Consider the following 13,212-nt stretch of genomic DNA (forward strand, 5'->3'; position numbering starts at 1 on the left):
ACGTCGTAATCCCCCCTCCCCCCCCCCCCCCCCAACATTAACTTAAAATTTAAACCCTAATCCAAAACTTAGTCGAAAAGGTAATTTAATACTGTAACACTTTCTACTCTAACCTAACTCTTCAACTAATTCCTAACATATGATAGAATATACTGTATATAGAAGGTGGAGGATTAGTGAAATTCAGATTTGATAGCGAAGTCATAGGTTGAATGGAAGGACCTCTAAAATTATGTTCTGTGGAATATTGCATGTTCCTTGTACAAAAGGGAGAGATATAAGGAGCTTAGAAAGCTAAAGGCATGGCTTAAATCAGGGTAGACAGGGAGACAGGGTAAATAGAAATGTGGTGGAGCATGTCTTTAGGCATGAATTTATCTAAAAGTGAGTGAGTGTGGAAGATGAGTGTTGGCGGTGCTCCAGGTGAGGTTGTAATTTAGGTGGCCGGCAACTGCCCAGAGGACCCCACCAGAGCAGCAGTGACGCGACGCTCCTCTTCAGCTCAGCGCCGACGACGTCCTTCAGTGCCGGAGAGCAGCGGTGAGTCAGCCATGGTCCGGTGGGAGGAGCTCCAGGTGGGGTCCTAATCTAGCTGGCCAGCACCTCTGGGCAGTCGCCGGCCAGCTAAATTAGGACCCCACCTGGAGCTCCTTCCACCGGACCAGCACTGACTCGTCGCTGCTCTCCCGCACAGCGCCGCACATGGTGAGCAGTGAGTGAGGGCAAGGGGGGTCCCTATTAATATGAATGGATTAAATGATCTATAGTACATAATAGTACATAACATGTAGTTGTGCTATGGATCATTTAACCCATTCATGTTAGCAGGGGAGAATTGTACATCTATTGCTGCAGTGTACTCTATATGTAATGTACATGTACTACATATAGAATACACTGCAACAATAGATTTACAATTATCCTCTGCTAATATGAACGGGTTAAATGATCCATAGTACATCTACATGTTATGTACATATTATGTACTACGGATCATTTAACCCATTCATGTTAGCAGTGCAGAATTGTAAATCTATTGATGCAGTGCATTCTACATGTACTGTACATGTAAAGTACACATTCCCAATTCACTGCAGCAATAGATTTACAATGTTCCCTGCTAACAGGAATAGGTTAATAGATCCATAGTACAACTACATGTTATGTACATATTATGTACTACGGATCATGATTTAACCTATTAGTGCATGATGACTTGGGATACAGGAAAGTTTACGCATAATGGGTTCCTGCACAAGCTCTGCACAAGCAGCAGCCTGTGGATGTTGCAATCCAGTATTTGAGATGGAATGAAAAAGATTGCAGCATTCTTAAGATAATTGTCGCTGGCGACGATACATGGGTGCACCACTATGACCCAGAGAGCAGAAGGAAGGAGGCACTCCGCAGTCACAAGTTAACCCCAGAAGATAAAGTTAAGCAAGTGGTGCACACCTGGCTTCAGCAGCAGCCAAAAAGCTTTTTCACTGCAGGAATACAGAAGCTCGTTGGTTGATCCAACAAGTGCATTATCTTGCATGGGGACTATTTGGAAAAGTGATATGTTCAAGTGCTCACAGTTACTTCTATGAATGCCCTTAAATGTATTTTGCCTTTACTTTTTTATTCTCCCTCATACATTGCCAAATTTGGTTGGGTACCCATGATGAGCATAAAAAAAAGGTTTACAAGATCCATTCTATGTATAGGAGATGGAAATTAATTTACCAGACGGTGTAGCTCAATTGACTTTCTAGGAGAGAAAAGTAAATTGTGTACATGAGTTTCCTTGTGTGAGGTAAGGGCAAGACATTTAAAAATGGACCAGGAAAACACAGGTCTGAGGGGTGATAGCTATTTTGTGCAACTTATCTTATAATGAACTAATATGATAAATATGATCCCAGAATCTAGTAACTAAAACAGGATCAAATTAGGTGAAAAATAAGTTTGCATTCAAAAGAATTTGGGGCAGCTAGCTTTGGCTGAGTGAGGGAACCAGGCTTGTCTGTGTGGAGTTACAGTATTTAGGCATAGTGAAGTATGGAACTCTTTTCCCAGTCACCATCCTCAACATTTTGTACATAGCTTACCCAAGCTTCAAGGTCTCTCCATATATAGCTTAGGATTAGGGGTATGCATGCATCTGTAAATATCACATCAACAGTTTAACTGTTGATGTGATGATAACAGTTTAACTGTGGGAAGAAGTGAATTCATTTTGCAGTAGTACCGATACAGTATACCCGAGTTAATGGAAAACATGCCTAAAATGAGTTTATGCTTTTAAAGCCCCATTGACAATCATTTGGTCCAAAAACCATAGTTGCATGTTTTAAAAATAGGTAACACCCAACAGTGGCGTAACCAGAGTTCTGGGCGCCCGGGGCAGAAATTTTTTTTCGCCCCCCCATTATATAAACAACCACTGGAACTGTACCCTGCACCTCCCCCCCCACACACACATGTTTTTATTTTAATTTTTCAAATTTTAATATTTTATTTTTTTAGAAACTTTTTCATTTTTTTAAATTAATTTTTATTTATTAATTAATTTTTTATTAAATATTTTTATTTTTTACTTTACTTTTAGGGGCTTCGGGGAAATATTGGGGGTCTAAACAGACCCCTGATATTTCCCTTTAAAAATAGAAAAAGAGATTGAGGACACAGAGTCCTCAATCTCTTTTTCTGTGTCCCCTGTTATCAATGAACAGGAATCCTTTATGAGTGTTCCTGTTCATTGATAACATGGTATGTTTACTATAACTACAATTATGAATGAACAGGAGGAGATGTAGATCACTCCCATTCATTCATAATTGAGGATACAGTATACATACCAGGTCCTCAATTATGTACAAACACTCAGCGATCACTGATCGCTGAGTGCTTGTACCCGTTCTCCTCTCTGACACACACTGTCATAGGAGGCTGCAAGAGGAGAGCCCAGCCTCCTGTGACAGCGCTGGCTGTCTCCGCCCCCACACCGCTCTGCTGCACTGTGATAGGCGGCCGAGCGGTGTGGGAGGAAAGACACCGGCCGCTCACAGCGCTCGTCCCACAGCGCTCGGCCGGCTGTCATTTTCTCTCTGATTCCTTTCATCCCTGCTGGGCACTGCTCTGTGTCCCAGCGGGGATGAAAGGAATCACGGCCGCGCCGACAAAACGGCAGGAAAATTTCACTTTCGGCATTTAGCCGAAAGTGCAATTTTCGGCCGGCGCTCCCCCTTCACTTTTCGCCCGGGGCCCGCGCCCCTGCTGCCTGCTGCCCCCCGGTTGTTACGCCACTGACACCCAACAGCTTATTTAGTTTGGGTAACTTCACATTCTCCCATGGTAGGGTATAATAGTCCCAACCAATTAAGTCAAGTCTAAAATGTTAAAAGCCTAAAAGTTCTTTTAACTGACATATTTAAGTTTGTAAAATGAGGAAAGATTTGTTGTGTTGATGAGCAGTAGGAGCACTGAGCATGAATAAAAGTTCATAGTTACAAAATCCTCATAGCTAGAAAATAAATAGCTAGATAAATCATTGCGTGGAAGGCAATACGGTGCATTTAATTTTAGTAGAATTTTCATAACATAGTTACATAGTATTTGAGGTTGAATAAAGACATTAGTCCATCAAGTCCAACCTATTAGGATCTCATTCTAGGAGTACCCGTACCCCTGTATATTACGGTCCCTTAAGAAATCGTCCAAAAGTTTCTTGAACATAAGAGATGCTCTATTTCATCCTTGCTGCTTGAAGAACAAAATCCTGGTTATGGTAGTTTAGTTGCTTCTTTTGCAAAATAGTCAGTGTATTCTATGTGATGCATGTTTGCATTTATAGTGGGAAAGAATCTTCTAAGCAGATGATATGGGACTTCTAGATTAGTGCATGTCTTGCCTCAGCAGTCAAATATCCTCCTTAACGCCACTCAGTAGTCTAGCTTCTATGATCGGAAACAATATCTTGTATTCATGTGCACAACCATATTGTTCCTTACCCTGGAATCTTTTGAGCCTAAAGGGATTCTTTGACCTATTTTTGGTGTTCCATATTATCCAGTATGGTTACAGTAATGCTGTAATCCTGCAAAGCAGGTGGAGTTGTTGCAAGTGAAGAGGGAGCTGAAAAATGAATCTAATACTTACTGAGCAAATTCTCTTCTGGGCACATCTCACCTCATTACAGGCCAGGCCACATACCCAGGGTGCCTGCAGTTTAGCAGTGTTGTAAAATTTGACACTTTAGGGATCTGACAGGTTAACTTTAAAGGAGAACTATGGGGTCCAAGCTTATCTCCAATTTTGTATTCCTTAGGCTAAAGGAGTAAATATTGTAATTCAGTCCTATTAGCCAAAATGCACCCTAAGGCTGTAAAAACCTCTTTAGGATGATTAGCAGGGCTAAGCACAGCAATGAGGAGAGATCCCGACAATACTGTCTGGATCCTCCCTACTGATCTCGTCAGTTTGACTGACGGCACTTCTGAAGAGCTGCTGCGCGTCCCTCTCCCTACCTCCTCGTCCCCGTCCTCTGTGCCTGCCTTTCAGGCATGCGCTGCTGTGGAGCCCTGTCTCTCCTATCTGCCTCCCCTTCTCCTTCCTCTGTCCCCGCCTTCTCCATGTGCTGTGCAGTGAAAACAAGAGCTTCTCTCTGGCTCATTAGCACTCCGGCCACCCACATAGCTGTGAACGCTTATAGAGAGCGGCCACAACAGATTTACATTTAGAAAAAAAAAGCTGATGGAGGGCTGCATTAACTGTTAACACCCCCTAACAGGAAATGAGCTGGAAGCAGGGCTGCAGATGGCCCGTTTTCTATGATTTAAGATGAGTTTTTCTCAGATGCGCTTCGTCTTTGGAAATAATGAATACTGCTAATAGACTAAAGGTAATGGGTATGTTTATTTGCCCTTAGGTCATAGTTCTCCTTTAAACACAATAAGGGAAGATCCTGTTGGTTTACAAATAATAAGTTGTTGTTTTTTCTTGGCTTATAATGAGAATTTACCCTAAAGCAAACCTTTTACATGTCATGGCCACTAGTAAACTTGCCAACTGGGCCTGATTTGCTTTGAGTTACTGATCTGGAACAGGTATGCAAATCCTTAAAGTCAGACATTCTTATTGCATGCTTGTTTCAGATAAGAAATGCATTGAAGCAAGAGGGACAGCAAGGAAACTAGTATTTACAAAATGAGAAGTAGCAATGGCAGCCTGCATGTCTCTCTCAAGAAAGAGTGTTTTTTTTAATGTTGATCTGTTTAACATTAATAGCCCATATTCACTTTTCTAGATTTATTCTGTCGCCATCAACACAATGCTTGTCATACTGGATGTAAATATAGTAAAATATAAGTAAAGATAAATTAATTTCTTTAAGAGATTTAGCTTCAAATGATGCATTAGCATCTGTTGTTAAATTTGTTCTAATTTACTACCCTGCTGAAAATACTACAGATGAAGCTTCATCATCTTGTACTGATCAGCTGAGGAAGCTTCGGCAGCAAAGACTTTGTTTCAGTACTATGGTTTGCAGATCTATAGTGTGTGTGTATATCATTTTACCTGTAATTAAATTATTTTCCTTTATTTTTTTCTGAGAACTGATTTTGTAGATTTATTTTAAAAAATCATCCAGTAAAATGTATGTCTTACCTTTCATCAGAATCTCCCTTGCTTGAGCCCATTCTGATCTTCCATCGGATGTCAATAGTCCAATTGGTGGAAGTCTCTCATCTTCATTTTCTGCCATCCTAACTATTTTCTTGAGCTGAGTAAACAAATCCCCTTCACTGAGACGGCGGAAGTTGATGACAACATCTAATACAAAGAACTGCAAAACAGATGATAATGCATCAGTTTGAAACAAGTTATGGCCGGTATGTAATGTTGCAAACTGCAATCACTTAGTAGCTGTGATACAACATATAGTTGTGCTCAAAAGTTTGCATACCCTTGGGGAATTGGTAATATTGGTAATACCATTTTTAAAGAAAAAATGAGTGAGCAGGCAAAACACATTTCTTTTGGGATTCACATTAAACTGTAGGTCATAACAGAATGGCACAATCATAAAACAAAACATGGCAACAAATAAATCAAAAAAAGAAATGACCCCTGTTCAAAAGTCTACATACAATTAGTTCTTAATACTGTGTATTGCCCCCTTTAGCATCAATGACAGTGTGCAGTCTTTTGTAATAGTTGTCTATGAGGCCCCGAATTCTTGCAGCTTGCATTCATCTTGGCAAAATGCCTCTCGGTCATGCAAAGTCTTTGGTTGACTTGCATGAACCGCACGTTTGAGATCTCCCCAGAGTGGCTTGATGATATTAAGGTCAGGAGATTGTGATGGCCACTCCAGTACCTTCACCTTTTTCTGCTGTAACCACTGGAAGGTCAACCATCTATTTTCACAAGATTCCCCATGCCTTTATAGCTGACAGCCCCTCAAAACATCAGTGAGCCACCACCATGCTTCACAGTGGGGATGATATTCTTGCAGCTATAGGCCTTGTTGACCCCTCTCCAAACTACAGTGTGCCAGAAGCTGTGAGGCGTGTCAAGGTGTTGTCAGGCATATTGTAAGCAGTAAAGGCTTCTTTCTGTCAACTCGACCACGCAGCTTATTTTTGTTCAAGTATTGTCGTATTGTGTTCGTTGAAACAACCGCACCATCTTTTTCCAGAGCAGCCTGTATTTCTCTTCAGCTTGCTTTGTATCCCAAACAATTCTTTTGGGAGTTGTGGCTGCAATCTTTCTTGGTCTAACCGACCTTGGCTTGGTATCAAGAGATGCCTGAATTTTCCACTTTTTAATAAGTGATTGAACAGTACTGGCTGGGATTTTCAAGGTTTTGGATATCCTTTTCCATCTTTATAAAGTTCCATTACCTTGTCACGCGGGTCTTTTGACAGTTCATTTCTGCTCTCCATGGGTCAGTATCTGGCCTGCTCAGTACATCTACGTGAGAGCTAACAAACTCATTGACTATTTATATACAGACACTAATTGCAATTTAACAAGCCACAGATTTGGGAAATTAACCTTTAATTGCCATTTTAACCTGTGTGTGTCACCTTGTATATCTGTAACAAGGCCAAACATTCCAGAGTATGTAAGCTTTTGATGAGGGCCATTTGGGCGATTTCTGTTATCATTATGATTTAAAAAGGAGCCTAACAACTATGTGATAATAAATGGCTTTATATGATCACTATCCCTAAATAAAAGTTTTTTTAGAATGATCAGTCATATTTTCAATATCAATGCCAAAATTTCACGATTTCTGCCAGGGTATGCAAACTTTTGAGCACAAGTATTTTATATAAATGTGAAAATGTCTCTGTTTTAGTAATTTTCTAGCAAATCATAATAAAGGTAATAACTATACTGTTAAAATACTGTATATGGCATGCTCCCTTGCTGTACATCCTGTTTTGGTGTTTAGTAACCATGTAAATCTATAACAAGAACTAACACAGATTGCCAGATTAACTCCACATACTATCAGATGGCAGTTGAAACAAGGAAAATGCTATGAGGATCAAGATGAGTAATATTTATATACCAATAAGATTCTATAAATAGTCAAGTCTGTTTATAAAGATATTGTTTACAAACAGTGCTTTAAGTACCTAATAGAGGTGAATTTCCATAAAAATGGTAACATCACAGAATATGGTAACATATTATAGTTAATAATATCAGTATAACTTCTTCTATAACTAGTTTGCTAATGTAGCAATTTTTTCGTTTTATGCTTGTTAATAATCTGCATTTTTGGCTAGACAGTTACTTAAAACCCTTAAAACATTATATATTTCTGAAAGCAGAGGCCCTGTAGAATAAAAGAATGGTAGTTGCAATTTTTTGGGTGATATTTGCACAACTGTTTCTGAAATCACTATTTTTAGTAAAAACTATACCAAAATGAATTTTAGTGCACTCAAACACAATATAATGTCCAATTATTTCATAACGGATAAAAGATTAGGTTGTGTCTAGTAAACTGGTACTGAAGCTTTAAGACTGCGTGTGCCCACGAAATGGCAAAAAATTGCAGTGCACAAAATGATTAATATGCCTATACAGCTCATCAGTTTAGAGTTAACCATATACCTATCAGTCATAACCTTATGACCACTCGTCTAATATTGAATAGGCTCCCCTTTTCTTCTTTTTCAAAACAGCCCAGACCCATTGAGGCATGGATTCCACTAGTCCCCTTTTCTAGCACATCCCATAAATGCTCGAATGAATTGAGATCTGGAGACCAGTCTGCTGCTACACAGCCCCATATGCAACAAACTGCAATTCAGACACCTTTCTATCAGAACCAACATTAACTTTTTCAACAATTTGAGTTACAGTAGCTCTTCTATTGGATCAGACTACACAGGGCAGCCTTAGCTTCCCATGTGCATCAGTGAGCCTTGGACCACTTTTGGTAGGTCCTGACCGCTGCAGACTGGGAAGAGCTGCAGTTTTGGAGTTGCTCTGACCCAGTCATTTAACTATCACAATTTGGTCCTTGTTGCTTAAATCCTTACGGTTGCCAATTTTTTCTGTTTCCAACACATAAACTTTAGGAACAAAATGTTCACTTGCTGCCCTTAATATTCCACCCACTTCCAGGTGCCATTGTGATGAGATAAACAATGTTATTCACTTTACCTCTCAGTGGTCATAATGTTATGGCTGATTGGTGTATATGAGGGACCTAGAATTATTTGTCTCACTGCAGCATGTGTGCCGATACCAAATATATGTGTGCACTTGTTGTTTACATAGACATAAATGCATGCATTTACATTTGAATGTGTTTGGGATGACACGGGTGTTGTTGTGGTCCCAGGCTCCCAGGAGGAGCAGGAGAGCCAAGGAACCACGGGGGGAGAGGGGGTCCAGCAGGGTTGGCTCCACAGCCACCCAGATGACTTTTACTACAGTGCTGGGAGCCTGCTTAACAAAAAAAAGAGACAAGCTCATGGCTCCTGCTGCTGCCTTCAGTTTTTTTTAAACCATTTTAAGGCTACTGGGATACTCCCAAAGTCCTGTAGTGGTGAAGGATTACCTTCACTATGTATATTTTGTGTCGAAACAAGGATAAGCATGGGTAAGCAGTATTAGTCCAGTAGTCTGGTCCCGTTTGGGAAGTAGCACTACAGCCCATGCAATCTAAGACTTATGTATCACCCCCAGTGCCAGCATTTCATCAATCTTCTTGCTGTCTGCCTGGACTTCTAGGGAGACCCTATATGCTGACTGCCTGGCAGGACTATGGCTCCCTGTGTCTGCATGGTGCACAGCTAGACCTGTTAGGCTGGGGCGCACAGTAAAGGTGTCCTTATGGAGATCCAGCACTTCAGACAGCTCAGACATCTATTTTACACAGACACACACAGCTCTCTTTTGTTTATAGAAGTAGAGGTGAAGGCAGAGCTCCAAGGTGGGAAAGTTGAGGCTTATTTTGGTGTTTTGTGAAAATCAGAGGGGATCCCAGAGCACACAGGGAAGGATTATGAAACACTAGACAATCACCTGAAGACACCTGATGGTGCATGCATTTAAAAATGGTGGTTATTTTACAAATGTTTTTAGTCCTTATAGTTTTTCTTTAAGATGTTGAATACTAACCTAGAACATTACTCAGGTTAACAATGGGGAACCCTGGGCATAAGGACAGTAGAGTCGTAGCTGCTTGGGTAGGTGGGGGGATTTGTTTGCACTCTTGACAAGTTTTATTAAAAACCCATAATGCAGTCTTAAATAACACATTCTTTCAGCATAGTGGTAAAGCATCCAATGGTCTGAATAACTTCATAATAATATACCTGGTTGTTACATGCAACAATTATATGCTCTGGTTCTGGCATAACACTGCTCTCTTGTGCCACTAATGTATCTTTGGTGCCACCTGGAAGACGGTAAGATGAGAAGAGCCCATAGTACTGCTTCATACACATAGGCTGACCGGATAGCTGACCACGAGCATAGTCTGTTGGCAAAGCATGCCTGCAGTAAGAGGAATAAAAAAACAAAAAACTGGTTACTCAAATGTAGTTGAGGTTACAAACATACTTTTACTGTCTTGTTGATCCTGCTCAAGCTCCTGAAGCAATTCTATGTCTTGTACATCTTGCTTCTCTATTCATTTGCTGCAGGTTATGTCACTCCTATAGTCAGCCTTTCTGTTTTAGTTGAGCCTTTTGACTTCTCTCCGATATCTGGCCTTTCTACATGCAACCTTGCTGTTCAGCTATGCCTGGTGTTATCAATCCTGTTTCCGTTACTCCTGCCTATGCCCACTCGTGTAACTTGTTTGCAGTTGTGTTTGTTCCTATTACTTGTGATACTGTTGCCTATCTATCATTTATTACTATTTGGCAATGCTGGAGGATCAGCCTGAGTTAAGGTTAAAGGTCAGGTTTTGTGTCTAAGTGAGAACTTTCATGTACCCGTGGTTACATCAAGAGGCCACTGTATTCTTTGCTTCTCTTTCTGTCTCCTGATTTTTTGATGTTCATATTTTCTATAGAAGGATAGCAAGAATTTTGAAAAAAACAACTCCCTGGGGAGGGGCTCTAAACAGGTGTCACACCACACCTGCTTTGCTAAAGTCAAGCTACAAACATACAAAAATTATAAGAAATGATAATAGTGAAAAACATGTTGAGACAATGATTCTTCAGCACTGCATTGTGTTAAAGGTTAATGGTTTTTATGAGATTTATTAGTAAAATGTTGTAATTTTATGTACATGTTTGTATGATAATATTTCCAACAAAGGGCAACTCTTTTCTGGTTAATTTCCTATAGAAATATAGCACATTTTGGAACGTGTAATAGCAAATATGACAAAATACTTTCTGCATGTGACCAATCATCCACCTTTTTAGGTCTTATCTGAGAAAGACCAAATTAGGGTACAACTTTAGGATTTGCAATATTTTCAATGATAAAATATATGGGGTTGGCACAAACATTTTCATAATGATGTCAGGTACTGGGATGCATATTGGCCTTTTCTTAATTTTAGGAAAGGCTTAAAAAGTAGCTATAAAAATAGTAATAACAATGTTTATTAATCTGTAAGTAGAAAAATACACTTTCCTATATGCTTGCAGGTCACATTGGAGCCATGCCATTGCCATGTGTCAAGTAACAATTTGTAAATCCAGAAATCTCTTCTGCTCACATCAGTGATATTTGCACTTTACATTTCAGAGATGCATATTTTCCCATGCTGTTTTTACATAAATTATAGTGGCCCTTCATCCATCACTTGTTCGTCTCCTCCAGAGAAACTGGCCATCTGTTACATAGGCACATCAGGGGTGCCACTACATCAGAGTACAACTTATTCGGTCAATCCACTGTAAAATTAGGGTTAATGTCTGCCCTCCTGTAATGTGTGCAGTACAAAAATATAATGTGATGAATATATTTACATTTTTGGGATGTTTTTTTTCTACATCAAAAGAAAAATCTTGGGTGCCTTGACAAGTTTCTTCATAGTACATTAAAATATGTATTAATTAGACTTAAAGACTTCCACACAGCATTTTAATTGCTGTGCTACACCACTGTCTCCAAATGTTCACACTTTGTGGTGGCTTAATATCGTTTCATAAAATAACACCTGATTTTTTTTTCTATACCCCATATAATAGTCCAAGGTTGTTAGTCTGTAAAATGCCTGTAAAATACCTGTTCTTCTGGTATTCCCCAAACCCTAGTGGTCATTCTCTGTAACCCATATACATGTGTAGCATATTGTAACTATTAATATTTAGACTCCATCTTTGCTACCAATGCCTGTTTGTTTTGCCAGCAAAGGAGTTATAACTTGGTTGATAAACAATGCCTGTTATATATGAAAGTCGATTTTAGTGACTACACTAAAATACTGATGTTGTATTTATGATTTACAATTAGAATCCAAGTTAAATGTATTTATTTGTGCATTCCATTCGAGGAAAAGCTAATATGTATATTAATTGTTTTTTTTAAAGATTATATTTGTATATTTGTTACAAGTAACACGTTAGCCTTCAAACAAATAAACAAATTAAAACCGAAATAAGCTGAGAGTTATTACCCTTTATTAATGTTATCTTTTAATTGCTGAAAAATATTTGATCTACAATATATTTGAGAAACCATAACTTACAGATCCAGTAAAGTTTTGTAATCAAGCACTCCGGAGATGAGATTTGCTGTAAACCTGCAATTAAAAGAGGGAGGAATATGTCTCAATACATCAAGATGACATCCACATTACACGATGCTGTCCTTTTTAGTTCTCAATTTTCATTTAAAAATGCTTTACAAATTGGTACGGAGAGTGATGATTAGGGCCAGATTTCTAACTAGACCACATAGGCCATGGCCTAGGGCATCAGCTAGGCACCCAGACCACTTTAAAATTATTCTGCTTAATGCTATTTTTGGAATCCTAGAGTCTTGTGTAAGTAAGACCGCTATCTCCTTACTTTTGCATACTGTGTTGCTGGGAAGTGGGACAAGGTGAGCATCCTGTGCAGGCAACAGTCATTTGAAACAATAAGCAGTGGACAAATAGAGCTCTAGCATACTTTTTAATATTGTGGCCACAAAGTGGTACACTGACCTTTTTACTGATGGGTGCCCAGAACACCCTGATTCTCAGGAAATTTATTGTCCTTAAAACTCCCCTGTGTACAGAGTATCAAATACAATAATGTGTACCTGTTTTTAGGGGTACATTTGTAATATCACTAACTGAACTTTGCAGGCAGCTCTTACTTTCAACCACAGATCTTTACTGCCATCAATAAAGAGCAGCATACAGCAGTAAGGTAGAGAGGTCGGGTGAGGTCCCGAATTCTGGAGTTTCACTGCCTGTGCCGATGGGGAAAAAAACGCACAACAGTAAATGAAAAGTACAGAGCCTACAGGTCTCTTCTCCTTTCATTGAAGTTAATGGTTGAGTATCAGCAAAGCTAAACGATGCACTAAGTGCGTACAAGCTTTGCCACCTTCACTCTTAATCACCTTACATACACACCTTCTTATTGATTGAGTGAGCTTTTTTAGCTTCTACATCACTGTACTATACCCTAGTAAAATGCCAGTCCTTTGACTCCTTTAATGATTTTGACCATACACTATTTAATTTTTTGCAAATAAAAAGTGACATAGACTGAATGATGTCTAGTGGATTGATTGTTA

The 13,212-nt window shown here is 39.4% G+C and overlaps 1 protein-coding gene across 1 annotated transcript in view; it reads right to left on the reverse strand.

Annotated features, from left to right (window-relative positions):
- CHAT (choline O-acetyltransferase) overlaps positions 1-13,212 on the reverse strand; it is a 103,729-nt gene that overhangs the window by 38,423 nt on the left and 52,094 nt on the right. Inside the window, exons 4-6 of the mRNA XM_018558410.1 lie at positions 12,173-12,226; positions 9,834-10,014; positions 5,653-5,830 (exon numbers count right to left, since the gene is read on the reverse strand). Of these exons, the coding sequence (XP_018413912.1) occupies positions 5,653-5,830; positions 9,834-10,014; positions 12,173-12,226 (413 nt within the window). The remainder of the gene's footprint in view (positions 1-5,652; positions 5,831-9,833; positions 10,015-12,172; positions 12,227-13,212) is intronic.

The sequence above is a fragment of the Nanorana parkeri genome, unplaced genomic scaffold, assembly GCF_000935625.1.
Source record: "Nanorana parkeri isolate BGI_ZX_2015 unplaced genomic scaffold, ASM93562v1 scaffold338, whole genome shotgun sequence".
In the NCBI taxonomy this organism is placed as follows: Eukaryota; Metazoa; Chordata; class Amphibia; order Anura; family Dicroglossidae; genus Nanorana; species Nanorana parkeri.